The following is a 27,927-nucleotide window of genomic DNA, read 5'->3' as shown; positions in this document are numbered from 1 at the left end:
CTTTGATGGGTCAGTGTGATTCCCACTAACAATAATGAGAGATATGTGCTAAAAATGAATAGCTGCTAACTCCAGCCATCTGTGCATTCCTGGTACAAATAAAATTGAATGTCACCACCACCCTATTGGATTTCTTGGTAATGCTCTTTGCTGATAAGAACTTTGAAAAAAAAAAGGTTTTCTTTTTCTTGTTCATACAAAGCATGCCCATTGCTCTTGCTACATAAAGAAATCCATTCTACTCTGAATCCAGGCAGCCCCTAAGACGTGGGGTGAGATAAACCCGTGCTTATCAGGATAACTGTTTCCCCACTCACTATAAATGGAGACAAAGTATACCCAGACTCAAATGATTAAAATGTCCAAATTCTTAGCAGGTTAACTCATTACTTTTCATCCTCCTCTTGCCGGTTCTGAAAGCTAAGTAGCTGTCCTGTCCTAAGAGCCTGCAGCTATCACTTCTAAACAACTCTCTTGCCCTAGGACTAAGCTAAAATGGACTTAATTCATTTTCCCTTTATGAATTACTGGCTGTCAGATTTCGAGAAAGGTCTTGAGCTTTAATGGAGACCTTTAAAAAGAAAGATCATGTGCTAGTGAACCTAAGATGGTATGCTGGAGAGCCAGAAAATCTGGATGACAGAGAAGCCAGCAGTCAGAAATTGGAGATATATAGATCTTTCTCCAGTGTTTACATATGAAGGGAGAGGTTGGTGTAAAGCCATCTCAGCCAGTGCCTGCAGAAGAGAGGGTACACGTCCTTCAGGGGCCTGGAAGCCCGGTGCTTAGTTCTCCTAGCTCATCTGCACTGAGTCACATCTCTAAGGGTGCTGTCACCTGCCCCTCAGGGCGGGGACTTAGGCTCTGCCTCTGAAAAGTCCAAGGACTAATCATCAGGTGGATGGATCTCCCTTCCTTCCTCCCTTCAGGGGCCACACAGAAGGCTGTGGCACTTTGGATCCTCCCTTAGGTGTGATCATTAGATCTAATTTTATATGACATTTGATGACAGAACTGCTAAAAATATTTATTAGCTTGGCTAACAACTAAAGAAAAATGGTAATCACGGCTCTCTGGAGAGGCTCTTTAAATTTCATTTTATAGCACTATAAAATGAGGCCATACCCTGCACATTTAAATGGGCAAATTATCTGGCTGGAAGTGGCTTAGAGTCTAAAGTTCAGTTGCAGTCAGTAGACAAAAAATAGCTAAGGGAACATTCAAGGTCAGAGTCCATTGCAAAGACAGTGAAGGTGCCACCAAAGAATAGCAAGCATTTACTTCAAACATGTGACTACAGGTATGAATGCCTGTATTTAAGGACTAAGTATTTGGTAAATGGCTTATAACTACAGGTATGAATGCCCGTATTTAAGGACTAAGTATTTGGTAAATGGCTTATAATACTACCTCATCATACCCACAAAATGCAGTGCCAATATAAAGCCATCAAGTGATCATTTATAAGCAACACACTTAATTATAATTAAATCCAAATCCCCTAAGAACATCAGTCTTCACCTTTTTGAACTTTCACTAAAAATATCATTATGGATGAGACAGAATTATTATTTAACAGAACACATTAAAGACAAATATAAAATTGTTAGTATACAGGAAAAAGTAAAATATGAAAGAAGGGTCTAGTATCCATAACTTATAAAGAATACAACTCAACAAAAAGAAAAGTAATCCAATCAAACACAAATGAAGAGGTTTAAAATATTTTTCTTTTCAAAGAAGATATACAAATGGCCTGTGAGACCATGCAATACACTCTACATCATGAATCCTTAGAGAAAGCAGATCAAATCAATGGCATACTCATTTGGATGCCTAGGATAAAAAACATGGATGATAACACATTTGGTGCAAACATAGAATTGAAAAGATACTTTGGAAAATAATTTGCTTTCCTCCAGAGTTAGTAAGAATCATCTCAGGCACTGGAGCTCTCCTCCTCCATCCCCGTTGCCATAGTAACCCAGGCTACTATTTTCATAGTAACTACAAAAAGACAAAACAAAGGCACAAACTGTGGTATCTCACACAATGTAACATTATTCATCAAAAAAAAAAAGTAGGGAAGTACTGTGCTATAATATTGATAAAACTCAAACAGGAAACACTGTGTAATATGTAATTCTTGAGTATATGAAATGTCCCAAATACACAAACCCAGACAGACAGAGAGCAGATTAGCTAGCAGAGGCTGGAGAGCAAGAGGAATGAGTAGGGGAGAGGGTGAGATTTGGGGAGAGGGGAGGTAAGTGGGACTGCTATTGTGTATGCCGTTCTTTTCCTGGTGATAAAATTTTAATTCCAGAATTAGATAGTGGTGACAGTTGTATAACTTCGTAAATATACTAACACCCACTCTGAAAGGGCTCATTTTATGTTATATGCACTGGAACTTTTTAAAAATCACACATGCTAAAACTAAAACATTAAATAGGACAAAAGAGTTCAAATTGTCTAACCTATCAAGCTACCCCAGGAGTCACTCCCATTGCTAAGGAGTTTTCAGTAATCTTTCTAGAAACATTTCAGGTATAATGTAAATATAAACACTTCTAAATTTACAGAACCCAGGAGTATACCTTGGGTGTCACACATGTCAGGTACAGGCATGGCACGAAGGAGTCTGCCAGGAGATGCTGATGTTGAGAGAGAAGTTGCCTGAGGGAACCTGTGATCACCCTCTGGAGAAGTAAGGATCTATGTAGTTCTGAAATTTTTAAACACTTGAATAACTCTGCCTGGATATCCCACGCACATCTTTGTAGATTCCAAACTAAATCTCCACTGCCCTATCTCCAGACCCCAAATCACTTCCCCCTTCTACACCCTACCTCCATCAGTCAAGCTAGATTAGAGGAAGGAGCCTAAACCCCTTCTTCCTAACACACTGCACATGAAGGACCAACATTTTCTGCTGTGTCATTCAAGTAGAAATGCCTGCCCACATTGCCCCTTTCTTTCTTTTCTCCTTTCCCTGCCATTTTAAGGTATGACAATGAAGTAGCTCCCATCTGGTTTCTTGATGCTGATCAAAGTGCTTAGCCTTCCCGCTTTACGTATCAACAAATATTTACAGAGTACTAACCATGAGCCATACACTGAGAATTCAAAGCTGAAGAGGGCCCTGTATCATTAGAAAATTCAATGTTCATTTAAAGAAAGAAGCATAGAGACAGGGACTATACTAACATGGAATACACACACACACACACACACACACACACACACACACACACACACACCCCTTTTAATTTAAAGTAACTTAAAAATGAGAAAGAGCTTGATGCATACAATGAATCAACCCAGACCCAAAGTAGGACTAGAGTGTGAGGAGCCTGATATACCAGGTAGGGTAGTTGTACACAGTCTACTCAATAGAAGAGGAGGTCCACGGGAACCTCCATGCACTGAGCACTCTCATTGACTTTATAAGGACTAGAGATAGACTCTAGCCCAGTGGTTCTCACTTTTCCTAATGCTGTGACCCTTTAATGCAGTTCCTCATGTGGTAGTGACCCCAACCATAAAACTATTTTGTTACTACTTCACAACTAAAATTCTGCTGCCCTTATGAATTGTAATATAAATATCTGTATTTTCTGATAGTCTTGGGTGACCCCCAAAGAGGTCATGACTCAAAGGTTGAGAACTACTACTTAAGAGGTTCCTCTCCATGATGGTAGACAGGACTGGTGGGTCAGGGCAGCTCACCACACAACAGCTAGAAAGCAGTGATAGGTATACCTGTGGTGATGTTGATCTTAGAGACTCTGGTCAGTGCATGGGATGGTACCACTCACATTTGGGACAGGTCATCCTCCCTTGTGTTTCCCTCTCTGGAAACATGATCACAGATACTCCAGGACATGTTTCAATAGCCTCTTAGGTGCATGGTGTTGCAACCAAGCTGACATTCAGGACAAACTACCATGAAGGCACACAGAAACAATCTAGCGCGTCTGGATGCTCATGCCTCTTCCTCTTCGACAGCCTGGGTTCAAATCCAGAGCGACCTTGAATAGATTATCAATAACCTTAGTAAACCTCAGTTGATTCATTTATCCTCGCTAATCAAGCCTTCATATGGTGTTGTTATGGTGATGAAAAAACTAAAAACTTCACATAGAGCACTTAGAACTATTTTTTTATAAAATTACATCTGAAAATGGGGTCGAATTATGTCTGAAGATAAGGTCGTGACAAAGCCTCCCGTGCTTTTACACACTGCAAAACTTGGTATACTGGCTCCTGAAACCAGCCTACAAAACAGCATCACCTAACATTAAAGAAACTGACCAAAATCAAGTTACAGCTAGCCCCAAACCATCTTCAAAGCCTGCAGGAGAGCCAAGGGTCTGTGGGAGAAGAGAAGGCAGAGCAGCAGACCGACAAACAGCAGGGACCTCCCACTCTCCCCAGCAGCCCAGATGGGAGAAGCCAACACAGACCCTTTCCATCAGGCAGCAGACAAAGTCATTAAAGCTTCAAAGTTTAAAGTTTAAAAGTTTAAAAACAAAACAAAACAAAACAAAAGGCCCGAGCTCTGTAGGAAAAAAAGAGCATACATTGTGATGGCATGATACTACCCTCTGACCTAAGACAAAGACAGCACTAGGGCCTGCCCTGGGAGTAGGCCCTTCACTCTGTACTGCCAGCCCTCCCACTTGTCTCGGGCAAGATCAAGGCAGATGCAGCTTCCCCCCCCGCCCCCCCCCCGCCCCTGAGCTGCGAGGGGCGGGGCTAGCTTCCCCACAAAGTTGTTTTGTTTTTACTTTGTTTTGTTTCCCCAAAGGACAATCATCATACATCACACCAGAGGCCTTCGATTCATTTTCATCGTTTTTATGCTGCAGGGATTCTCTGATCACACTGTGTGGGGCCATGTAGAACTGTCCCAAAAATGATTCCTGGAAGAAGCAGAAAAACCCCTCCTAGAAATACATCTTCTCACTTGGCTGCCGCCCCAGAATCCCCGCCGGGAACCATCTTAAGCAAGCAGGAGGATGGATGGCCCAAGGTCTTCCCCCATCTCTGCCTTTCATGAATCTTGAAGTAGCTCCAAGGCTGATGACTGCCTTATACAAAGACGCTGCCTCCACGGAGGCCACTCGCCAGGTCCATTCACACTCACTTCAGAAAGAGGAATTTCACATTCCTGCTCCAGAGAGGGTGAGGATCAGACCCGCAGACCTGAAGAAGGCTGCTCTAAGTGCCAACACAAACAGCTTCTCCTCGGCTCCCATTGTGAGCCGCTTTCATCAACGCTCAGCATCCTTTGTGTTACAGAAACAGATTTCCACCCCAAAAGAAGCACATTAGAGTAGTCCCTACGGTTCCCAGGGTGCTGGGGCCAAACCAATTCATACGAAAACAAAAAAGTCTTGCTGTGGAGTAGGATATAGGGGTTAGGTACAGGCTCCAGGATCAAAACAGCTGTGTGCGATGCTGCTCCTCACTTGGTAGCTGTGTAAGAGTGAGGCCATTAACGTCTAATCCCGAGCCTCAGTTTCCTCCTTGCAAAACCAAGATGAAGACCATCATCTCTCACCTTGCTGTCGCTCTGATGGAAGCATAAAGTATGTCTTGTAGAACGCAGAGCTCTGTGCCGAGCATAAACTAAGTACTGAGTGAAGTTGTCCCTAATTTCTGTGGCTAACAACTGTAGACTGCTGAAGAGCTGTGTGTGTCAGCTCCCCTTTATCAGCACACAAGAGTACTACAGGCTGGTTTCTGTCTCCCACACCACAGTTCTTATTGAGACATGACTTGTTCTTCCAGAAACACAGAAAGTATGAAACAAAATTCTGCAGTCTTTGCTGGTTTTTTGTTTGTTTGTTTGTTTGCTTGCTTTTTGTTTTCTGTTTTGTCTTTTAAAAAGGAGTAAATATTTCAGGGCTGGAGAGGTGGTTCAGCAGTCAAAAGCACTGGCCGCTCTTCCAGAGGTCCCAGGGTTCAATTCCCAGCACCCACATGGCAACTGTTCCATAGGATCTGATACCTTCTTCTGGTTTTCAGGGACACCTGGCCCACACATGGTACACAGACAGACACAAAAGTAAAACTCTCATGCATATAAATAAAATCACAAAAATCCTTTCTTCAAAAGTATGCCCTCATCACTATGGCTCCTTTGTTGTCATTCCCTCCTGTGCATGCCGGGTTTCTCCATCCCTCATCCTTCCATCTTTAGTTTCCTTCCCCCACCTTCCATCTTGGGGAAGACACAGAGCTTACAGCCATCAGTAGACTCCTATTGCTTCCTATACTCAAAATGCTCATAATATTTCCACTGAGTATGCAAGGAATCCACTGTCTGGGCTAATCCTTGGCCATTTTTTTCTGCCTGCTATTGGACGCCAGTGGCAGACCCACCTTTTCTTCTGAGCATGCCTTAAATATTCCCACCTCCTTGCTTTCGCTCAGACTCCTTACCTACTACCCCATCCCATTAAAATCACTCACATATTTCCATCCAGAGTAAATACCAGCACATTCTTTGAAACTTTCTGGAGCGCCCACCTCTCTGAATGCTCGAACTCTCAAAGATACTGCCACCCTTTGTCACATATAAGGCCTGGTTTTAGTCTGTCTTTACAATCTGCCTACTAGGTGAGGCTGCTTCCCTAACACTTTAGAAAACCAACGAGTTGAAATCTCACTGTTCTTATCTGCTTCCTGCCATGCTTTCTATTCTGACACATGTAGGCAGGGACTATCTGCAGGCAGGTATTGTTGAAGTCAGGGGAAGCTGGGAAACTAGGATTCTCAAGGGGAAAAGGACCTTGACATTGTGTTGGATCTCAGACAAGAGGATGGAGAAGTCAGCACCCAAGGTTCCCATGGACGTGGAGCATCCATCACACTGCTCTGTGTAGGAAGAACTACAGACTCCTACTCACCATCCTTTCTAGTGCTGCCTGGTGCATCACACTGCACCGTGGGCCTTTCCCAAGGCTTCTAATAACAGACTCTCTGACTCTCTATATCTTACGTTCTTCACACCTCGCATAGTATCCATTCTGTAGTATTCATGGAACATCTACTGTTTGCATGCACTGCTTGGAGAAGATAAGGGCCTTTCCAGATAGAGTAAGCAGACATGGACCAAACAGCTCAGTGCATGTTCTGTATTCCAGTGGGAAGCTCTGAGAATGTATTGTACAGCCCTAACCTGGGCTGGCTTAGCTCCAGCGAACAGCCAATGGAGGAAGTGACATTTAAACTTCACTTGACCTAGGAAAAAAATGAAGTTATATCCATACTTCAAGCCTTACACTAAGATAAATTCCAGATGGTTCAAAGGCTTAAATTCAGAAAGTCAAACCATAAAAATACTAAAGGAATGTTCGTATCCTCTCAAAAATGCATTTGTTGAAATCCAAACCCACAAGGTGATATTATTATGAGGTGGGGCCTTGGAAGTGATGAATGGGATTAATACCCTTATAAAGGAGACCTAAGGAAACTTGTTTGTCCCTTCTTCATGGTGAAGGTATAGTAAGGAGGTCCTGTATATGAGTTAAAGCAGGCCCCCAGGACAGGGAGAATCATCTATGGCCCCTTGACCTTAGATTTGCCACTTTCTGGAGCTATTAACCAATAACTTTATTTATAAGATAATCTACTGGTGGTATTTTGTTATAGGAGCTGGAACAGACTGAGAAAGATATTAAAACATTGAAATAGACCACAAGATAATTGTCTTTATAGTCTTATGGTATAACATAGAATTCTAATATTACAAGATTTAGACAACATTAGACAGACTGAAGATGACAAATTGAGAATAGTTTTAATTTTTTCTCCATCAGTGTAGCCAACAATAATTACACAAATGAAAAGGCATGAAGGAAAATTTCAAACATAGACCAAGGATGAATTTCTCCAACATGTAAAGAGCTTCTACAAATCTGTATGACAAGGATCAAGAGAATACTGTGGGGATAAGTACAAAGATATTCAAGTAAGTCCATTTGCACTTGTACTTAGACCCAAAGAAGTTAGTGTTAAACTTAAATGTCATTGCCACTTGCCCTTGTGACAAACACAGAAGAAACATACACTCCCAGTCAAACAAATGCCAATGGGGCTTCAAGGATTTAGTCCCTGAGAGGGCAACTGGCAAAGTCCAGGAGAATTACAAGTGTATTGGCTCAGCAACTTCACATTCAAGAACTTAACCTACAGATCCATCCATTCATAGCACCAAATAGCACCTTCTTATGGTTATCAGTTATAATTATGGCAGACAAAGAAAGGATCTGACATGCCTGAAAGGCTTTTAAGAGACATCTGGTACAATTTAATAATATGCAAAAGGGAAAAGGAAAATTATTTTGTGTTCAAATGGGGAAGATAAAGATATTTACAAAGGGAAAAATGGCAAGGTTTATATCAATAAATATTATATCATTTTCATAAGTGACTAAGTGATATAATGACTATTGTCATATATATTTATTATAATTGTCTATCATATAAAATCATATCACTCTATTTCTGTGTCTTAGGATGCTATTTCTATGGGCAGACTTGGTCACATCACAGTGCCTGCCTCAAAGCTGATATTCAATTGCTATCTGATAAATGTTTATTATGTAATTATAAGAAACATAGATGAAGGAATACGCTGGATCTGGAACCACTCCTTTAAAAATAAATCAAATCTTTTCCTTCATAAATGCAGAAAGGCAGTAGCTAAATCCCATCTTAGGAGTTCTGGAAAAGTCTAAAATGCGTCCTCATATAAGACAAACAAACACTGAATGAATTCTTCCATGTGCTCCTATAAGATTTCCTTCTCTAAGCAGAGGATTAATTTCCTATCTGCACTGGCATTTGCCAGATGATGCTTTCAACATTTCTGCTAAAAAGTCAACTTCTCAGTGGCCTAGTGAGGAGCCTGGAGACTTTATTATAGACATTCAGCTTTCTAACAAGGGGAACAATGACACACTTCTCTTGTAAACACAATGCTCTCACCTGTTCTTCACGGCATAAAAACCTTTGTCATAGCCAAACCATAACAACTAAAATCACTGCCATTTACAAATGTCTGTCTGAGCCTGGACTGTGCTCCATGTTCAGTGAGAATCATGGCCCTGAGCCTCTGAGTGATAAGCACTAACACAGATGTCCTCATTTTACCCACAAGAGACTTAGACACGACCTACCTTGTCACATGTACTAACTGTACAATGATGACACTAACTTTTGGAATGTAGCCTATCTATGTTCCTACATTTACTGTTCTAACAATAGATAATCACTTGAAAAAAAACTGGACTAAGAGTGAAATAATATAACATAATGTTTGTTCTAGGACAGACACCCATGAAATCCAAGTGCCATGATGCTTTATCTGGTCAGGAATCCCTAAAGAGTCTCTACTTAGCATGCTTAGATGATGCAGGAGGGCCCACACTTAGCAGAGTGATAGGACACCTATCTGCCAATTACCCAGTGAGTGTTTCTCACTAAGGCCCATTCATTGCAGGTTATCAGGAGGTTCTCCAGCTGGCAATTACTATTGCCTGCTCATTCTCCCCACAGCCATTATCTGTTAGCAACACAGCATGCAGTCCTTGGAACCATCAAACTGACCAGTGGTTCAATAGCAGAGGGCTCTGAAGTTAAATTTAAAACTACTCTCTTACACCTCAGCTCACACATTTCAGTTCAGCCTGGAGAATATCCCAGTTGACCAGTGCCAAAGGCCAGGAGAGCCTGTCCCAGGAGGAATGTCCCCATCTGAGCAAGGTGCTGCTTGCCTTGTCAATGCCTTCTACCAAGGTCTTCCCAAGATCTGAAATGCAGATTTGCAAAGCAGTTCTCCATGAAATTCTGCCCCTCCTCACAACAAACTATCTACCATTGGGCCTTCACAGTAACAGACTGGGGCCTCATGCAGGTAGCTCATTGTTTCAAAGCTCTGTGGCTATCACTCTTTGCCCTCGCCTTGAAAAGAACTGTCTTAAAACAAAAGCACTGGTGTATACAGCTCTTTAGTCACTAAAAGGAGCAACTCTTCTGCTAACCGGGTTGCTAGCTCAAAAAAATCCCAGGAAAGTAACAAAAGAAAGCACAGGACCATGCCATTCTTCGGCTGAAAAGAATAAAAATAATAATAATAATAAAAGCACAGGCTGTTCAAGGGAAGCTCAGTTTCATTTCTAAGCCTCCTCTATAGTTTCTAAAATTCAAGTTTTACTATGAAAACAATTCTCTAGGATGCACTGCATGTCCAGGGGCTGGGAAATAGAGAAAACACAATGTTTTCTACCTTTAGTTAAAATGGTTGCCCCCCAGTGCAAAGCTCACTGGGTTCTGGTTCCCCACCCTCCCTATCCGGCTTAATTAGTTTAACTTATAGTCCATCTCATCTATGGAATGTTAGAAAATAGTAAAACCAACAGTCTCCCCCAAAGAACACTTCCAAAACCTTTGTCAGATGTAAAACGGACAAGGTATTTTCTCCAGAGGCAGATGCACAACGTCCCCTCGCTTTTAAACTGACTCCCAATACCACTGGCTTCCCAGAGGCTCTGATAGGACCCCGGATGGGCATTCCAAGCCTTTCACTCAACTTGGAAGAACTGTCCAGTTACTACGTGTTCAGGTTTCCCTACAACTTCAGCCAGCACTGTGGGTAATGAAGTGATAGAATTCACATTTCATAAGGGAGACTGTATAAAGGAAATATGATATTATTTTTTCTAGAAAGTGATTTATAATAATACCAAGAAACCAATTTTTAAAATTCCTTCCCCATCTCAACATTTATAGGAAAGGCTAACGTCTTGAGAGATTTACTATTGGCTGATATTTACCCATATGGTGGCACCAACCAAATGCTGAGGGTTGGGGCGGGGGAGGTGGGGGAGACTTGGGAGACAATTTTGGAATGCGACAATAACGAAAAGCTCTGCTAATTTGGTATCTCTTATGGTGGGTGGGACCTGGGAAGGGAATCCCGGAACTACCTCTTACCATTGCTGTTGTCTGCACCTTGAAAATGACTTTACTCACTCCCAGAAACAAAAGAACAGCAGAACATCTCAACTACAATGTCAGTTGTGTTCCTGCCATTCTCACTGTGTTCAATAGTACAGGAAGAATGCCAGGATAGCAGCACCAGCAAAAGCTAAAACACGAAAATGCTTAGAGCCAAAGTCCTAAGTCCATAAATCAGAGCTTGTTCAGTGAACATTCACCATGGCAAGTCCCACTGTGGCCAGACGGGGACGGTACAAGCACCCACCCCTGGCTACACCTCAAAGGTTCAAAATCATTTCTAAATATAGATCCTATTTTATGTCTGCAGAGACTGTAAATCAGGGAAAACAACTTTCTTCCATTCCCAATAAAATATTTGCACCCAAGGAGAACTCCGAGGATTTCTGGCTTGCTACCAGCTTTGCTTGGGCATAAAATTTTCTGACACTTCACCAGAGATGTCAGCATCAGTATAAGGCAGCTTTAAAGGGGGAAATGACTTTGTGACCTATGGATAACCCCTCTAGCCTCAATGGGAAGTGAGAGGGGGAATAGAGGCCCAAAGCCCCATTTTTCCAGTTATTAGCCTCAGGGTACATTGTTTTCCTTGGGGACCAAATCCTTCCTTATAGGAAGTGCTGCTCTTTGAATCAGTGAGCTGAGGGGTTAAGTTGGTTTTGTTGTCATATTCCCATGAAAAAGGACTGACAGGTTTAGTCTAGGAAGAAACAAAAAAGGGAAGGGCAGAGGGAATGGTGGAGGGAAAGAAGGGAGGGGGGAAGGGGAAAGGAGGAGGAAGAAGAGAAGGGAGAGGAGGAAGAGGAAGAGGAGGAGGAGGAAGAAGAAGAAGAAGAACAACAACAACAAGAAATAGAAAACGGAGTAAGTGAGGGAAGCAAATGAGTGACTTGCATGAAGATTCCCCTGTCGCCATCTTGTCCGTGTTTTTGTTTTTCTTGAATTTTCAAATATCTGGCTCGATGGGAAGTTAATTCTTTCTTTTCTTTAGTCTAGTGCTGCACATGCTTCTAGTGCAGGTAACAGAGAACTCATGCCGATGAGGACAGGTACCAAGATGAGGGGGAGAAAACGACCAGGGAGCCCTTTCTCCGCAAGGGCATACTTTCAGGAACATCGCTGGTGTGGGACATCATACTGTAGTCTTGGAGAAAATACCATCAGGCTCAGATGAGGGCCACAGTAAGAAGTGACACCAGGGTAGGCACTGGAAGGGCAGCATCCATACTGGGACAGTGGTGGTAGGGCCACATTAGCTCTCCTGAGCTCCACATGAAGGCAGAGGTTTCCCCAAAGCCCCTTCCTGGGATATGCTCTCTAAACACCATGTTCAGAAAACAGCAGATGGAAAGGAGCTGCCCAGATTTCCTAACTGCAGGATTTCTTGGAACTGTTACAAAGGTAACTCTGGCTGGAGTAGTGAAAGATCTCATTTGTAAGTCAGAAAGGATAGATGGCAGGGAGGAAAATTGACACCTTCCCTCACTGGCTATGTTAACAAAGGCAAATACTCAACTTTTATGAACTTCAGTTTATTTTCTTTCTAATGTGGAAGAGACTACTTTCCCAAACTTAAAAGTGGTAATAACAAGAGGTTACTACATCAGATGTGAACATTTCAGCATGGCGTGTGGTGTTACCTGTGTCTCTGTAGCTACCAATCCTATTTTTTCTATTTCTGTTATTATTATTATTCCTATTGTAATTATCAACCTACATCATGAACATTAAAATGAAGAATATCATGCTTCAACTTCAGGTTACTTTAATCACTATTCTCTAAAATGCCAGCACATACAACCTAGTCCAGTACATAGTAGGTATTCACTATGCATTTAAGGAAGCAATGGAATAAAGAATTGACCCCAACAAATTACAGGATAGTAAAACAAATGGCTAGGTGGCTTTCATTATACATCTTGAGCAATGGGCCTCTGAGGTCTGGGAGGTTTGACGTCATCATTTGATAGAAGAGTAAGGGATTGAAAGAGCATGGTGCTCAGTTGGGAGGAACACCACAAACGATTTCTTCTCATAGAGATGTTTGAAGTGATCCTGTAACAATGGCTTATGCCTGCCACAAGGTACAAGCCATCAGCTCATACCCATTCACGGGGAGATTCACGAGGTCATCACCCATGGCACCTCCACAGAACACACGATGCTCAGTGAGATTTGTTTCAAAAGCAACTGCTTACTCTCTGTGAGGGTAGAGAAAGGATCCATAGGGAGCCAGGGGCTGGGAGAACCTTCTGGGTTTATTTGGTTGATATTTTGGCAGGAGTTTGAACTGCATCCCAAAGGATTTTTTTTCCTTTTTAGTCAATTCCTGCATGCATTTATCACAATAACCTCGTCGGTCATAAGTCACATGTTAGAAATGAGCAAATCTCCCATAAACCCGCCCCTGAGTACAATACAAGGATCCTACTAAATTTCCACTGTTCCTACTGCTTTGTATGCAAAGGGATTCTTCACAGGAGATGCATTTACTGCAGTGGAGACCCAAACAGGCTTGGAACAGAACATGTGCACTACACCAAACCCAAATCTAATACCTGTCCACCCGGGTTTAAGCATCAGCGGCGTTTAGAAAGGAAATGAGGTAATCTGCAAAAGCTTTTGCAGAGAAGACTTGCTCATGGAGTTCAGGGCATGTAGAAAAGCCCCGGTGTTAGTAACATTTCAAACCTCAGATTGAGAGGGGAAACCTGCATGGCAGACCACAGGCTTGTAAGCTCAGGGGGATTAGACTTGATAGTTCTAAAATCCATGATGTACATAAACATCCACATATGTGTGTGGACTCTCTCTCTCTCTCTCTCTCTCTCTCTCTCTCTCTCTCTCTCTCATAAGCCATAAAAAGACAGTATATGGGCCAGAATCCTGTAATCAATTCTATTGTTACATTCTCTTTTATTTTGACTGGTAAACCTGGAAGCAGTTGCAGGAGGAGCACAGTTAATTCTAAGAGGTTGCCAGGGCTTAAGAAAGGTTTCCAAGACTCTACAGACTTTTTCCTTTCTGTAAGCTCAGGACTGTCCAAATCTTTCTATACTAAAGACAGTCAGAGGTTTTTCCCAATGATGGCCCATTTTCTCCTCCAGGCTCATTTGAAGCAATCTGTTAAATGATATTGGAATGATCTGAACCTTGATTTAGACTGTACAGTTTATCTACTAGACTTGGCGGGTATATTTTATCAAAGACATCAGCACACACTACCCTTTATCCAGAGACTTACTAGTTCCTCCAAGTTACTGTCAATCTTGGCCTTGTACAATAATGGAAATAATAATCCATGTTCATACACTATGAATAAGAGGAAAACTAAGTGCATTCCATCATAGTTACTGATACAAAAGAAGAGGGGAAAACTGAAGGCCCAGGCAAGGAGTCTGATGCAGAAGAGCAAAGGGAGCCCTTGTCACAAAGGCTTTAATATCTAAAAGTGGGGGTCAAGGGTAGCCAATGACAGAGGGTGGGGGGGAAAGCAGGGCAAAAAGCTAAAAGCTTCATTGAATGAGTGAATCCAAACTCTGGAATATGGATTTGGATGCCAAGTGGCTAAGCCTTCTGCCCATATCCCGTTGTGAAATTTGTAATTCTGCAAATAGGTATGACCGTCTGGCCCACCTCATTAGATCTCTGGTGAGCGCACTGTTGCAGTCTATGCTATGAACACTGATGAGACCTCTGAGGTGAAGCTTTTAAGAGTGGATTTTCCTGCAGTCTGATGATGTTCAAGAGGTTTCCGAGGCACCCACAATGTGGTACCTTGGAACCACTGAGACTCCTCAGGGCCTGGGAGCCTGGAGACACAGAGCTGGGAGCTGGTGGTGAGACAATCCTGGTGTGTAAGCAGGAGGCCTCAGTTTGAAGTTATTTGCAGCTGACATAAAGGCACTGGCCTGGTGGCTTAGGGGACAGAACAGAGTAGAGAGTGGAGAGCCTCCATAAAGAGGAAAATTCAAAAAAGCTTGCCTCTCAAAAGAACTATACAGACTTCAAACTGAAGGCTGGCCTCTTTATCTCATTTTATATTTTTGAAGTCTATATAGCACCCAAACACCCAATGAGTATCCTTTATTAAAATCATTTGAATGATAAGAAATCGCTGTTAGATTAAATATTTCATTATGTTAAATTACCATGTATTAGTAAAAGAAAAAATATTCCTTAACCTAAGAAAGGGAAAATTATTGACTCAGACCTCCAACCATAGAATTCAAAGCTAGGATAGAAATTTCAAATAAAATGTTCACTTTTCTCATTAATCTACAGTGCACAGCCAATCATGAATCCAGGTTTCTACATCCTTTGCCCTGGATGATTAAAGTGTCATGTTCAGTTAGTAAAGAGGAAACTAATAAAGCTGAAACAATGACAGAAAGTTACATGTGTGTGCACTGTATGTGTGTGTGCACTGTATGTGAGTACACTGTATGTGTGTGTGCACTGTATGTGAGTACACTGTATGTGTGTGTGCACTGTATGTGCTTAAACACTATATTTGTGTGTGTACTGTATGTGTGTGCACTGTATGTGTGTATGCACTATATGTGTATTTGTACTGTATGTGTGTGTGCACTGTATGTGAGTATACTGTATGTGTGTGTGCACTGTATGTGTTTAAACACTATATTTGTGTGTGCACTGTATGTCTATATGTGCTGTGCACTATATGTGTGTATGCACTATATGTGTATTTGCACTGTATGTATGTGTGCACTGTATATGAGTATACTGTATGTATGTGCATTGTATGTGTGTGCACTGTATGTGTGTGTGTGTGTATACTATGCAACTAACATACTAATCATTTTCAAAAGTGACTTTAAGGAAGCCCTATAAGTCCTTCATAGCACATTTTGAATTTGAATCTGAATTTCACAACACAATTGACTTGATTACCAAAACAAAAGGACCAAATGCTTTGGTCTGTGATGTCACCTGTCCCAGAGAGGAGTACTCGCCCCCTAAGATGCACTTGCATCCTGCGTTGTGTATTTCCTCCATTCCACACTCCACGAAGTGTTGTCATGCATTCTCTTTTGGGGAAATAGCACAATGACTCCTCTTACTAAACAAATGCAAGCAGTAAGGTGAGCTCAGGAGGGAGACAGGGAAAGGAAAACGGAGAGTACTGACCTGAGAGTCAAGCTGATTGGAGCAAGGGTGAGAGCAGCGGTTTGGAGACAAGCAGAAAGGAAGGGGTAGCAGAAGAGAACAAAAGGAGGGAGAGCCATTAGTTTTAAACATACAGCCAACAGCTGGTACATCAGCAGGTTCTATAGCCAAGTGAAGGATAATAAAGCAACTTTTATCTGATATATACCCTGAAACCCTGGGCACACACCATAAGCTGTGCCATTACAGATCATGCATAAGAAACCGGTATCTGCTGGCATACACATATTCGCACAGGCACTGGTGGGAGCCAGAGAGCTGTTCCTGCCTCAGTACAGTGACCACATCTGAATTTTTTAAATGAACATTAGCAGAGGAAGTTCCTACCTACTTGTGTGCACAGTGTTTTGTTCTTATATTTGATAAGACAAAACTGAAATCACTAAGGTCGAACAATAAGCTGTGGTGTTTTTGAATCTTTTATTTGAATAAGTGGGTGGGGTGGTTACATCCTAAGAGATGGTTTTCCTTCAGTCTTAAAAACAGAGGAACTTAGCAATTTGGATTCTGGCTCAAAGATTCACAGTTAATGCTTAATGGGCACTGCACCTAGCCATGAGCAAAGGCCCTATGAGTAGGGCTGTTGGTGAGGCACTGCCTGCCTGTTAGCCTCCCTACAAGGGCAACTTTCAAGGCAGAGAGTAGTTCCTTTCCACTGAGGAAAGCAAGGTTCTGACCATACCACTGAGAATACCCACATGTTTGTTAACTTATTTGCATAAGAACTTCCAACCAGGTAAGACAGTAGTCTGCAATAGGAAGGCAAGCTTAGGGGAGAAAGTTACGGTGATGCTGCAAGCTATGAAAAGAACATGTAGTAGATGTTCATTTTTGTTAACCTGTAAAATACCCTTCCCCAAAGTGAAGTGGATACAAAAAACATCTGTCCAACCATCTGCTCACAGGATCCCTGCAATTTCATGTTGTAATGTAGTTTTAAGAATGTTGCATAAATGGACAAACAAATCCTTAAGATAAAGTCTAACCTAGAACATTTCAAATGAAAACAAGGTTGACAACGATGATAAAAATCAAAGAGAAAATTTTAAAGTGCACACATGGAGCACTTCACAGTCTAGGTCAGATGTCTCTCAGTCATAAACATACCACTGATCCAAGTCAGATCATGGCCATCATGGTGACTGTAGCCACATAGCTCAGCAGCTGTTTCTAACCCTTCTGGATCATACTGAAGTAAGTTGAGGATCTTGGCCCTTGATAGAAGATGCTGAGCTAGAACAGCTGGCAGGTACTTTAGATGGAACTGCCTTCCATTGGGGTTACTATTGTGTTTTAGTTCCTTACAACTTTATTTTAAAGAAATTTCTTGGGCTGGAGAGATGGCTCTGTGGTTTAGAGCACGGGCTGCTCTTCCAGAGGACATGAGTTCAATTCCCAGCACCTACCTGACAGTTAGGACAGTTCAAAACCATCAGTTACTCCAATGCCAGGGACTCTGACACCCTCTTCTGGTCTCCTCAGGTACCAGGTGCACATGTGGTACATATGTAGTATGTAGTGGTACATAAGCAGGCAAAACACCCATATACATAAAATAAGAATAAATAAATTCCACAAATAATTTTTAAAACATTTCTTCAAGTGAAGTAATAAACAAACTTACTCAGAGGAAAGGAGTATATATCAAAATAAGTAGAACTCATACCAGATCTCTCCCTTGTATTGTGAGACTTTTAGAATATATTATCACACTCTAGAAATAATAAGAAAGTTTAAGTTTGCATTTCAAAAAAAAAGCCCTGAAAGGCATCAAGGAAATTATGTCAGCACGTTATAGAGAAAATCAGAGAAGAAAATAATAGTTTCTTTCTCAACATTAGATATGGTTCTGTTAGGCAACAAAAATCATTTTTCAATGTCTAAATGTCTGATGGCATTAACCCTGAGTCCAGATAATTAAGCTGTACCGTGTCTTCCGCTCTGATGTTTATGTCTTATAGGGGGAGTCCCCAGGGGCCCCTGTTCCCCTCCACCATCTAGAGGGACGCATATGGCTGAGGACTCATTTTGAGCTCTGGACAAACATCAGGAAAAGCCCTAAGAGATTTAAGATAATTATGCTAAGGTCACCCAACTGACTCCTTCCCATGGGTGGGATACAAGAAAGCCAGTAGCAGAAGGCCTTGCTTGACAGACCTGTTATTCCCTTTCCTTCTCTAGGCAGCACAGATTCATTTGGAACTTAAATAAACCCTGGAGAGTGTGATGAGTACTGGAGTGTCGTGCTTCACTGCCTCCAAGGTGCAGTCAGCTGCTGAGTTGTGGAGTCCATGTGACAGTTGACATCACAATAGAGCAAAGGAAGCAGCCTGCTTCTGACCCACTCTCGGATTTGCTTTAGGCCATTGTCCCTGTGACCGGCTCCTCCAGAGCAGCCTATGGTTGAAGCAAGAGCTTCCAGCTAGAACACCAGCATCCAGGACAAGGGTTCATTGTGTGAGATGCACATCAAGTGAAACGCACCATACACCTTAAAAAGCTGAGTTTCCAATGGCTGATGAAAAACAGCATTCTTGTGGCACTGAAGAAACAACTTCACTGCAAATGGCAGCTGTATACTACGCAGACTATATTAATGGTGGAGAAACTCTTTTAGATGAGAAGATGAACAGAAGAAGAAGACACACTGGCCTCTCGGAGAGAAGCTGGCCCCCGCCAGAGTAGCAGAATCAGTCCTAACCTCAGGAGTTTTGTTGCATGTGACAGACATTCTGGAAAGTTTTAGAACATGAGCTGCTTCAAAAAGAGGGCTTTTCGCTCTGGTAGGTCATGTTACAAGCCAGAGACCACAAATTCATTTCAAGTTCAATATTTTGGTTTTCAAAATCACAAACTTAATTGCAAGCACTCTCTATGACTCCAAAATGGAGATATATGTCATAACGCTAAGAAGTCTTTCGTTCTCAACATTATGAGGTATGAATTTTGTAGTTTCAGCCAGCAGAGATACTGACTAACCCATGAGAAGAGGGCTGCCTGAAAAAGTTGAGGAAGGCCCTTTGGTGGGAATGAATACACATGAAACCCAGCAGATAATGCTTCAGAAAGGGAGGCCAAGGCTGCGCCCTCTTTCCCAGGAGAGTTCTCTCTAGACCTCCACCCCCAACTCCTTAGGGGCCAGGGCTGGGGTGGGACTCAGACATTTCCCAGACTGTGTTCTGCTGCTGGACCCAAGATGCAGGCAGGCCGAGACCTGGGACAGAGTCAGCCTCTAGCACATGTTTTATGAATTACAGTGCCTGGGAGGCATCAGCTTTAAGGAGAGGCAAATGCAGAGATAAAGAAAATGTGCAGAAAGTACATAAAGATAAATGCCTGTAAAATCACTGCTGCTTTAATGCTTTCCATATTGAAGAAATAAAACTGTGAATATTCTTGATGATTTAATGGCTACAAAGCCCAGCTAAGACCTGTTTTTTCAACTAGATAATTAAGCCATTTATATGTAAATGTTTATGGTAGCCAATCCTGATTTTCAATTACAGTTCTCAGGAATTGCTTTAGTACAGAAAAAAATGCCTTCTAAACATTCAGAGAATCACTTTCCCTCCTGGAAACTAATAACAAAGAGGCAGGGCTCTGGTGGCCTCAGGGCCTGCTAAGAGAGGACCCTCAGGCTCCCTGCATGACTTCAGTGCTGTGAGATGAGTTTGTCTACATGGCCTCTTGGTGGAAAGCACTGTCCTCAGCGGCTCCTGGGTTTGAATTCGACTTTTGATTCTTCTGAGCTCTATAATCTTTAGGAAGTCACTAAATGTGTATAATTCATGCTCCCTCATACATTACAAAATGGGGGGCTTGGTAGTTTCTGTGGGTAAGATTAAGTCAATGCAAGTCTCCAGGTCAGGTGCTCAACATGGTATCTGGCACTCAGTGATGATAAAATACAAAGACTTTATTCTTATGATTATAATTGGTATTACTAGTAATGATGGTGTTGTTGTCTATGACATTATCCACTAAGATAACTGCTTCTCAAAGAGATAGACTAGAAGTTCATAGACCTGCCGAACAACTGCTCATCTCTGACCATAGGATGGTCATTGGGAATGAATGAATGAATGAATGAATGATCACAAAAGGTGATTAAACTTTTCAATGTTTAGTTTTGAAGCAATGAGACAGAGTCATAAGTTCTTTGTGATCCTATACTAGCATTTTTTCTTCTTCCTCAGAAAAATTGATTCTAAAATATAACTCCAAAAAGGCCATATAGATAGCTATATCTAAACTTGACCATGGCCCTGGAATTTTAAGAACCAGCACTCTGGTAGACCTTTCCTACACTTTAAATTTTAAAGCTCTTGGAGATCGTGTTTTAAGTTCTATTATGCCTTAAATTTTTCTTTTACACATATTTGTTTGTATGTATACAGGAAGAGGCATACATGTGCCTGTGTCTGAAGATCAGAGGGCAAGGCTCCCTCTTTTCACTATGTGGGTCCTAGAAATCCAACTCATGCTTAGTGGCTGGTACCTTTACCTATTAAGCCATCTTGTCAGCCTACCCTTAAAGATTTGAATTTGCATAGTTACCTCAATAAAAAAGAAGCTGCCTTATGTGCTAAAATTAGTTACAATGAATCAAACTTATTAACAGTGTTAACAAAAAAAGGCTACAATTATTAAAATAACTATTCATAAATTTGGTATTCAAATGATTAAATACAATATTGAAAACATTGCTGAAATTTCACTGTGAATAATTTGCCCATCCAATACAGGCAGTTAATACTGAGGACTGATTTGTTTTGACATTCCGTTCTTCATAAAGAGGTTAGTGTCCTACCTTATATGAAAACTGGGTAGACACAAAACAGAGTATATTTTAATAGGTTGCTAGAGATTCAGCTTTAATGAGATTCAAGGCCACGGTGCTGGAACATAGCAGATGCAGAATTGGAACCCAGGTCTTTCTTTAGCAAAAGCCCTTTATCATTCTTGTAAGGCCACGGAGCACTACTTTGCACATGTCTTCATGTCCTTCAGAACCTCACAAGGGTCTTTGTCCAAGCTGGCAAGAATTCACTGATTTATTCAAAATTGGTTGATCTCTTTCATATGGATTGAATCTAGAAAAACAAATTCTGCCTCATTGCAGAACCAATGAGAAAGAACTCAGAGGTTCTATGGAGTTATGTGAGAGTGTTTAGAGAGTCCTTTCCTTACAGAAGTATAGGAAAAAGCGTTAGTAGCTAGCATAGTTTTCCTGACCATGCCACACATAAATATGATATAGGTATAGTTTATCTCAAAATGTAAAGGTACTAGAAGTCTGTTTTAGACTCATTCTTTTAGACTGAATTTGTGATCATGTAGACCCTACCCAACATATTTAACCACACTTATTTTCCAAGCAGGCTAAGATCCTCTTAAAAGATAATTTTTAAGGAAGAATTTGTTACAGTGTGCCAAAAGACATTCAAAAAGACACGAGCCTCCCTCTCTCTTATCTGAATGAAGAAATTCCAACTGTATTTCTCCATATTCTCTGCTGCTTGTGACAAACCAAAACCACAAATGCTCATCTTTAAAGGGAAAGAACTGTGGTTTCAGATAGTCAAAGCCCCAAGTTTTGCATACTTTGCTGGTACAAGTACTAGATCTGAGACACCCTCAAGGAAGCCAGGCTCTGTTTTTCTAGACTCTGAAAAGGCTCTTAGTTCTGCAGAAAGTAATCCACGCCTCTGTAGGACTCCACAGAAAGACAGCATCACTGCTTGCTGGAAGGCTACAGCCCTCGTGTATTAACTTCCTTCTGACTTGTGGTATGAGTGTGTGCCAGTGGGTGCTTAGAACGTGCCCTGAGTCAGAGTGAACACTGAGCCATCAGTGCTTGCTCACCTTGGACAACTCTCAGGGTACAGAACTCACCTCTCCAGTTCTGCGATCTTCTTGTCTTTGTCGTTTTTCTCATTCTCCACCTCCTTGAGGATCTCCAGCAACCTGTCCACTTCTGCTTGAGCCTTGCCACACTCATCTCGGTAGTAAGATGCTTCCTTGTCAAGTTGTTTCAGTCGGTCTGCAAACTCGGGGTTCATCCTGGAGTCATCTTCAATATTATGCGCCTTCAACATTACATTTTTAAAGAACGTGGTTAAGACAATGGTTCAGAACAATAGACAGTGTCATCACCAATGGCCCAGAATGAAACTTTGGAGAGAAAGTAAACAACAAGAATTATGGGTATTCTGTCAGTGAGAAGGCAAGCTGGGGGGAAATCATATAGTCCAGGTATCTTAAATAATGTTGACTTTAAAGTCTGTGATAGTGTCCCACAGGGGGCTTCTTCTGCTACTGAATATTTTTAAATGTTAAGTTTTGCTACTTTTGACTTTTTCTTTCCACCAAAATGTAGGGGATAGATGAAAGAAGGGACCAGTGTCTTAGTCCTCCTTCATTCAGTAAGAAGGATGGAGCCTGTCCAATTTCTCACAAGGCAATTTCCATCAAACAATTCAGTTTCTGACTCAGAGAACGAATAGGACAGGAGTAAATTGTTTCCCAAGGCCTGGAAAGGGCGTATATAGAGCCAGGTAGCCTTTAGAAGACTGGTTGACCAAGTACATCATCCTATTGAGAAATGCCGACTGAAGTGTTTTGGAATGAAGACCTCTTGACTTTAGAAAGGGCTTTCTAACTAACAGTCATACCCATAAATTCTTATTTACTTGACTAGGTTTAACCTAAACAATGAGGAGATGAGCTAGGTCATGAACAAGCACACAGACAAGAATCTGCAAACACATGCATGGGTGGATAGCAGCTGTACACACCAGAACAGACACAGTCAACAAAAAGCAACATCACTGTAGAATAATTTGCAGCCAAAGTATTTGTGGTTTTATGTGCATGGATATGTGTGTGTGGTGGCATTAGAGTTTACTTTTTCCCCATATAAACTTTTGGCTGAAATATTCCCAGATGGATGCAGGAACACCGCACCACAATGTTTTGCCTACCCCTTGCTTCCCTTCATTTCTAATTGGCTTCTTCAAAGAGCAGGCAGGAAGAGAGCACGTGGTCTAACAATGGTGCACATTTAACATAGAAAGTTCAGAGAAGTCATACATGTATGGTTCTCCAAAAAATCCGTGTGTGAAGTCATAAAACATCAACAATCCATTAGACTTGAGTTTTCTGCTTTCCCGCTTTGTGGAGCACATGTCCACTGTACTTTTTTACATTTTCTTTTCTTTAATTTAAGGGAATAAACAAGGCAAGCAAGCTCTAGCTACTGTGGGATTAAATGGATCATGCATGGTTAGAGAAATTAATACTAATACTACTGTTAGAAGGTTGACAGTCTTTGCAATGATTTAGTAAAAAAAATTCAAAAATTAGTATAAATAAAATAAATTTCTTACTCATGACAAAATCATTTTTAAATAATATTTTTGCATGTAACATATTATTTAAGCATGAGGATAAAGGGGGGCATATTTTTTCACATTCTTTAAATTTTTCTTAAGAAATAAATACAACTATGAAAAAGAACTTGGAAAAATTCATCAATCCAACATCCTATTAAAACTGGTTTCTCTCTTTTACCAACAAATCTCAAAAGTATTTTATTTTTATTTAGTGTGCACTCTGGGCCTCTCTGTCACAGACTAGTGCATGTTTTCAGTATTTATAAAAATGAAAGTAATTATTATGCTTTTAGGAGTTTGTTCCTGCATTAATCATATTTTTATACAAGGTGATCAACATTTAAATAGCTGAACTTCTACTTTGACAATTTAAAGCAGATAGTTTCACTTTAAAATGAACTAACTATATACTTCTATCTGGGATAAAAGTTAAGTCCAATACTTTTGTGACAGAAAACACAATTTTTGATTAGTTAAAATATATTTTATTTCTCTCTTTACATTGTTAAACTGACCACTATTCTATGACAGCTTAAAAATAAATTATTGGATCATTCTCAGACTCTCCAATCAATGCCATTAATATCTTAAAAACAACGGACTAAGCAATGAGTGATTAAAAACAATCAAAACTCATCAAAACAAATAAACATTTTAAAGTTAAAATTCCCTTCCCATCGCATATGTTTCTTACCAAAGGGTTAAGAGTTAAGCATGATAGTCTATCTTGTTTTATTTTAAATTCTTTGTATTATTATTATTATCATTTTAATGAGCAAATAAATGACTAATAGCCATGAGATATTAGTTTTAAATCTAAATTTGCTCTGTGTCCTACGTCAAGAGGCAAATCAAAAGAATTTCTAGAGACAGTGAAAACATACAAAATGACAAACATCTGGAAGATAATGTTCATTTTCTATTATGACTATTACTTTATAGGAATCCCAGACATGATACTTGTGTACAGCTAGTTTAATAGTTTTGTTTAGTTTTCATCAACCCACTCTTTAGAGAAGACTCTCTGAGAGGTTTGGGAAGAAAGGACTGGCTGTTCCTGGCAGGTATGCATGTCCTTTGTGTAATCCTGAGGATGATAATTCAAGGCCAGTCTTTAACAACAGGAGAAATAGATAAGGTTATCCCCTTTTAGCCCAATAAGTGAGTATGAATAAAGGACTCAAACGATGTATAGACAAACAGAAATCTGAGGGGGAAAATGCCTGTATCTCGACAGTACCACTGATGTTGTCATGTAATGCGGATGGTAGATCATGTTATTAAAGCCCATTAAAAAGTTTATAGCTGTCCTATGTCTGCTAGATAAAACCTGAACATGATAATAATCCTTTCTTTTTAAATGACCATTCATCTTCATGAAAATGATTAAAATCTCTCTTTCAATGATTAAAAATCTCTCTCTCGCTCTTGCTCTCGCTCTCTCTTTCAACATAGTACCTACTGATTTCAGGAAAAATAATTTATGCCAGACTATTTCCAATCCTGAAGAAGAATTCTTAGAGCGGCTTTTTGATAAACATGAAAATAGACATAAAATGCACACATCAATAGAAATCTTATAAGGACACGAGGAAACTCTTGGATCATTTCTTAAGATTCATGCAATGCCCCTGACAGGACCTCATGACTGGGAAGATCTGTGAGTCCGCTGTCCATTCTAAGTACAAATTCAAACGTCTGCATGAATTGCCTAGGAATTATTAGAGTTAAGTAGTTTGACTGGACATGAGTTGTAACTATTCTGAGAGCCATTTTAGTCAATAGAGAATGAGTGTGCTGTATTGAGACCCATAGCCATGGGGCCAATGCTCCACACGAAAAGCCATGAGAGGAAACTAGGTTTATGGATCCCATGTTTCCATCAAAGTTCTAGGGCAGGAAGCACCTCTAAAAGTGGGGAGATGCGCAGATTGTTGCCTTTCAAAGTATGACAGAAGTTGCTTCACCTACGCTCATAGCCTCTGACCTGGATCTAAGCAGGTAAAACTGCAGCCTAACATATCCCAGACAGTGCAGGCAAAACATAAAAGGACTCATGTTTCAATATATCGCTCCATAACACACTCCTACTGTGGCGTCATTCTTCTGTACTCAAGATCGGAGTGAAAAGGAACAGTCATTATTTCCTCTTACGGACCCGATGGTTCAACAAGAGCTTGTCCAACTGAGAACTGGGCTCTCCCACCCTCTTCTTCTAAAGGATATCAACTTTGTTTCTACTTTAAGTTATCAGGAACCTCATTCTTGAAAATACGAACTGGTATTATTTTTTTCCCAGAATTTTTTCATTGTAAATATGGACAAGAATATTCCTCCAGTCACTAAATATTTATTCTTTTGTTAACATAGATATTAAACTCTTAGGTCATTACAGGAAAATCTGGGAATCAAGTTCTGTCTCAAAATAGTTCTTGAAACTCTTGGAGCTACTCACAAATGTACTGTAGAAAAACAGAAAATCAGTAAACAACATCACAGAAATTTCAGTCTTACATGAAAGATCTGTAAGTTTGGGGGTCTCTAGACTATGTCTCTCATATTTCTAAATATACAGAAATTCCCCTGTACCTGGTAATTAAAAAACAAGGCTGAGTGCCTCACTGAGGTGGTCCAGACTCAGCATTTTGATGTGAACTGACTTGGAAAGCCTGGATAATGGGCAAGGGGAATCTGGTCACGCCTGGGGATGAACAGTGCATTGTGATACCCAGCAATTATCCTAACAGAAGATATCAGAACTGCATCAGGAACAATGCAGAACTTTAGATGTCTGATATGTGTCAATCAAGGAAAGAGTGGTTAGCCCCAGCATTGGAAGCTAACAAGTACTGCAATCACATATCTCCAACTTGCTTGTACTTAGACTGATAAAGGTTGAACACTGATTATTCTCACTGAGGTATTGGTTTATAGTTCCAGAGGTCTAAGAAGGAAAGCACTGACTTCAGTCCAGAACTCTGCAGTGACACAAGGCAGGGGGCATTTACTTATAATATTATATAACAGTCCCTTTGAAACGGGCCCTAACAATTTTTTAATAAAAAGTTATTTCCCTCAAAACAAATGATTAGTTGTAACCTAAAATCCAAGCTAACTGTCAGTCATGAAGCTGTTGATTTCTCGTCCACGCTGCCCCTAGTCTTCAGCAGTCACTTACTAAGCTTATGCACTGTGAAAATATGACTCTGAGCTACAGTACTTTGCTGTCTGGCTTCCATAGACAGTGTTTCAACATTCCTTTCATATCTTAATAGCAGGATGGGGTGTAAACTATTTCAGACATTGACATAATTCTAAGTCATGAACAAAATAGACTCACTAAATTTTCTGACTATAATTCCAGAACTATAACATATTATAAAACTTAAATTTTCTTTCAACTAAAAATGAATAAATACCAGACATAATTATTGGCCCTAGGTAATAAATATATTTTGAAAGTAATGGTAAATCTTGGAATCTTGTGTTTCATCATTTCAAAAGAAATTATACTTTTTAAAATTCAAACTAACTAAATTCAGGACATTCACAATCTGCATTTTAAACCTGCCAAAAATTTATTTTCATAGATAAAACAAATATGATACATATAAATAAATATAAACAAATACTAAAAAAATACACAAAATAAAATCTATATACTTAGCACATTTTAAAGCCCTTTATTATAAAAATGTAATTATTAACATAATTTTCCTGGAATTTCTAAAGATTAGCAACATTGAGAACTAAAGGTATTACCTAGACATTCTGAATAAAACATGTAACTTTATTATGTCATTTAGTAAATTACTTGAGTTCTTTTGACATTGAATGACTACATCAATTGCTGGATACGTGTTTGTGTACGTGAATGTGTTTGCCTCTGCCATCTATATTCCCTGAAGTAGATTTTAAGTAGTTATATATAGTTGTAATTTTCTGTCTACATATTGCTTTTAGTTCTCAGGGGAATTATGTTAATAATTACATTTTTATTTGAAGGGTTTTAAAATGTGCTAAGCATATAGAATTTTCTTCTTTTTGCCACAGGATACTGGTTTAAGAGTTAATCTAATGGTTTTCAGAAATAGACTTTTTTAGAAAGAAAATTGCTAAGACTAAACAATAGTCAGGAAGGCATTAGTAATCAGTACACTGTGTCCCTAGGAATGCACAGTCCTGAAATGACACAGTCAACAGAGAATTCTCCCTGAACAGTAAGAAGATTGGTATCTTTCCTCTGTGAAGAATGGAAAAATGCCTGAGATTTTGTGTTTGTTTGTTTTTGTTTTTGTTTTGTAAACCC

At 40.3% G+C, this 27,927-nt stretch overlaps 1 protein-coding gene across 10 annotated transcripts in view; it reads right to left on the bottom strand.

Annotated features, from left to right (window-relative positions):
- Positions 1 to 27,927, bottom strand: part of Erc2 (ELKS/RAB6-interacting/CAST family member 2) — an 864,340-nt gene that overhangs the window by 416,841 nt on the left and 419,572 nt on the right. For all 10 annotated transcript variants that reach the window (XR_015044606.1, XR_015044607.1, XM_085828472.1 and 7 more), the window contains one exon: positions 22,120 to 22,313. Coding sequence is in view for 8 of the 10 variants with exons in the window: in XM_085828472.1 (XP_085684598.1) it covers positions 22,120 to 22,313 (194 nt within the window). In the remaining 2 variants the exon portion in view is untranslated. The remainder of the gene's footprint in view (positions 1 to 22,119; positions 22,314 to 27,927) is intronic.

Source organism: Mus caroli, unplaced genomic scaffold (assembly GCF_978045245.1).
Source record: "Mus caroli unplaced genomic scaffold, Mus_caroli_1 scaffold_12, whole genome shotgun sequence".
NCBI lineage: Eukaryota > Metazoa > Chordata > Mammalia > Rodentia > Muridae > Mus > Mus caroli.
The sequence above is the reverse complement of the archived record's forward strand: the minus strand, read 5'-3'. Positions and strand labels throughout refer to the sequence as shown.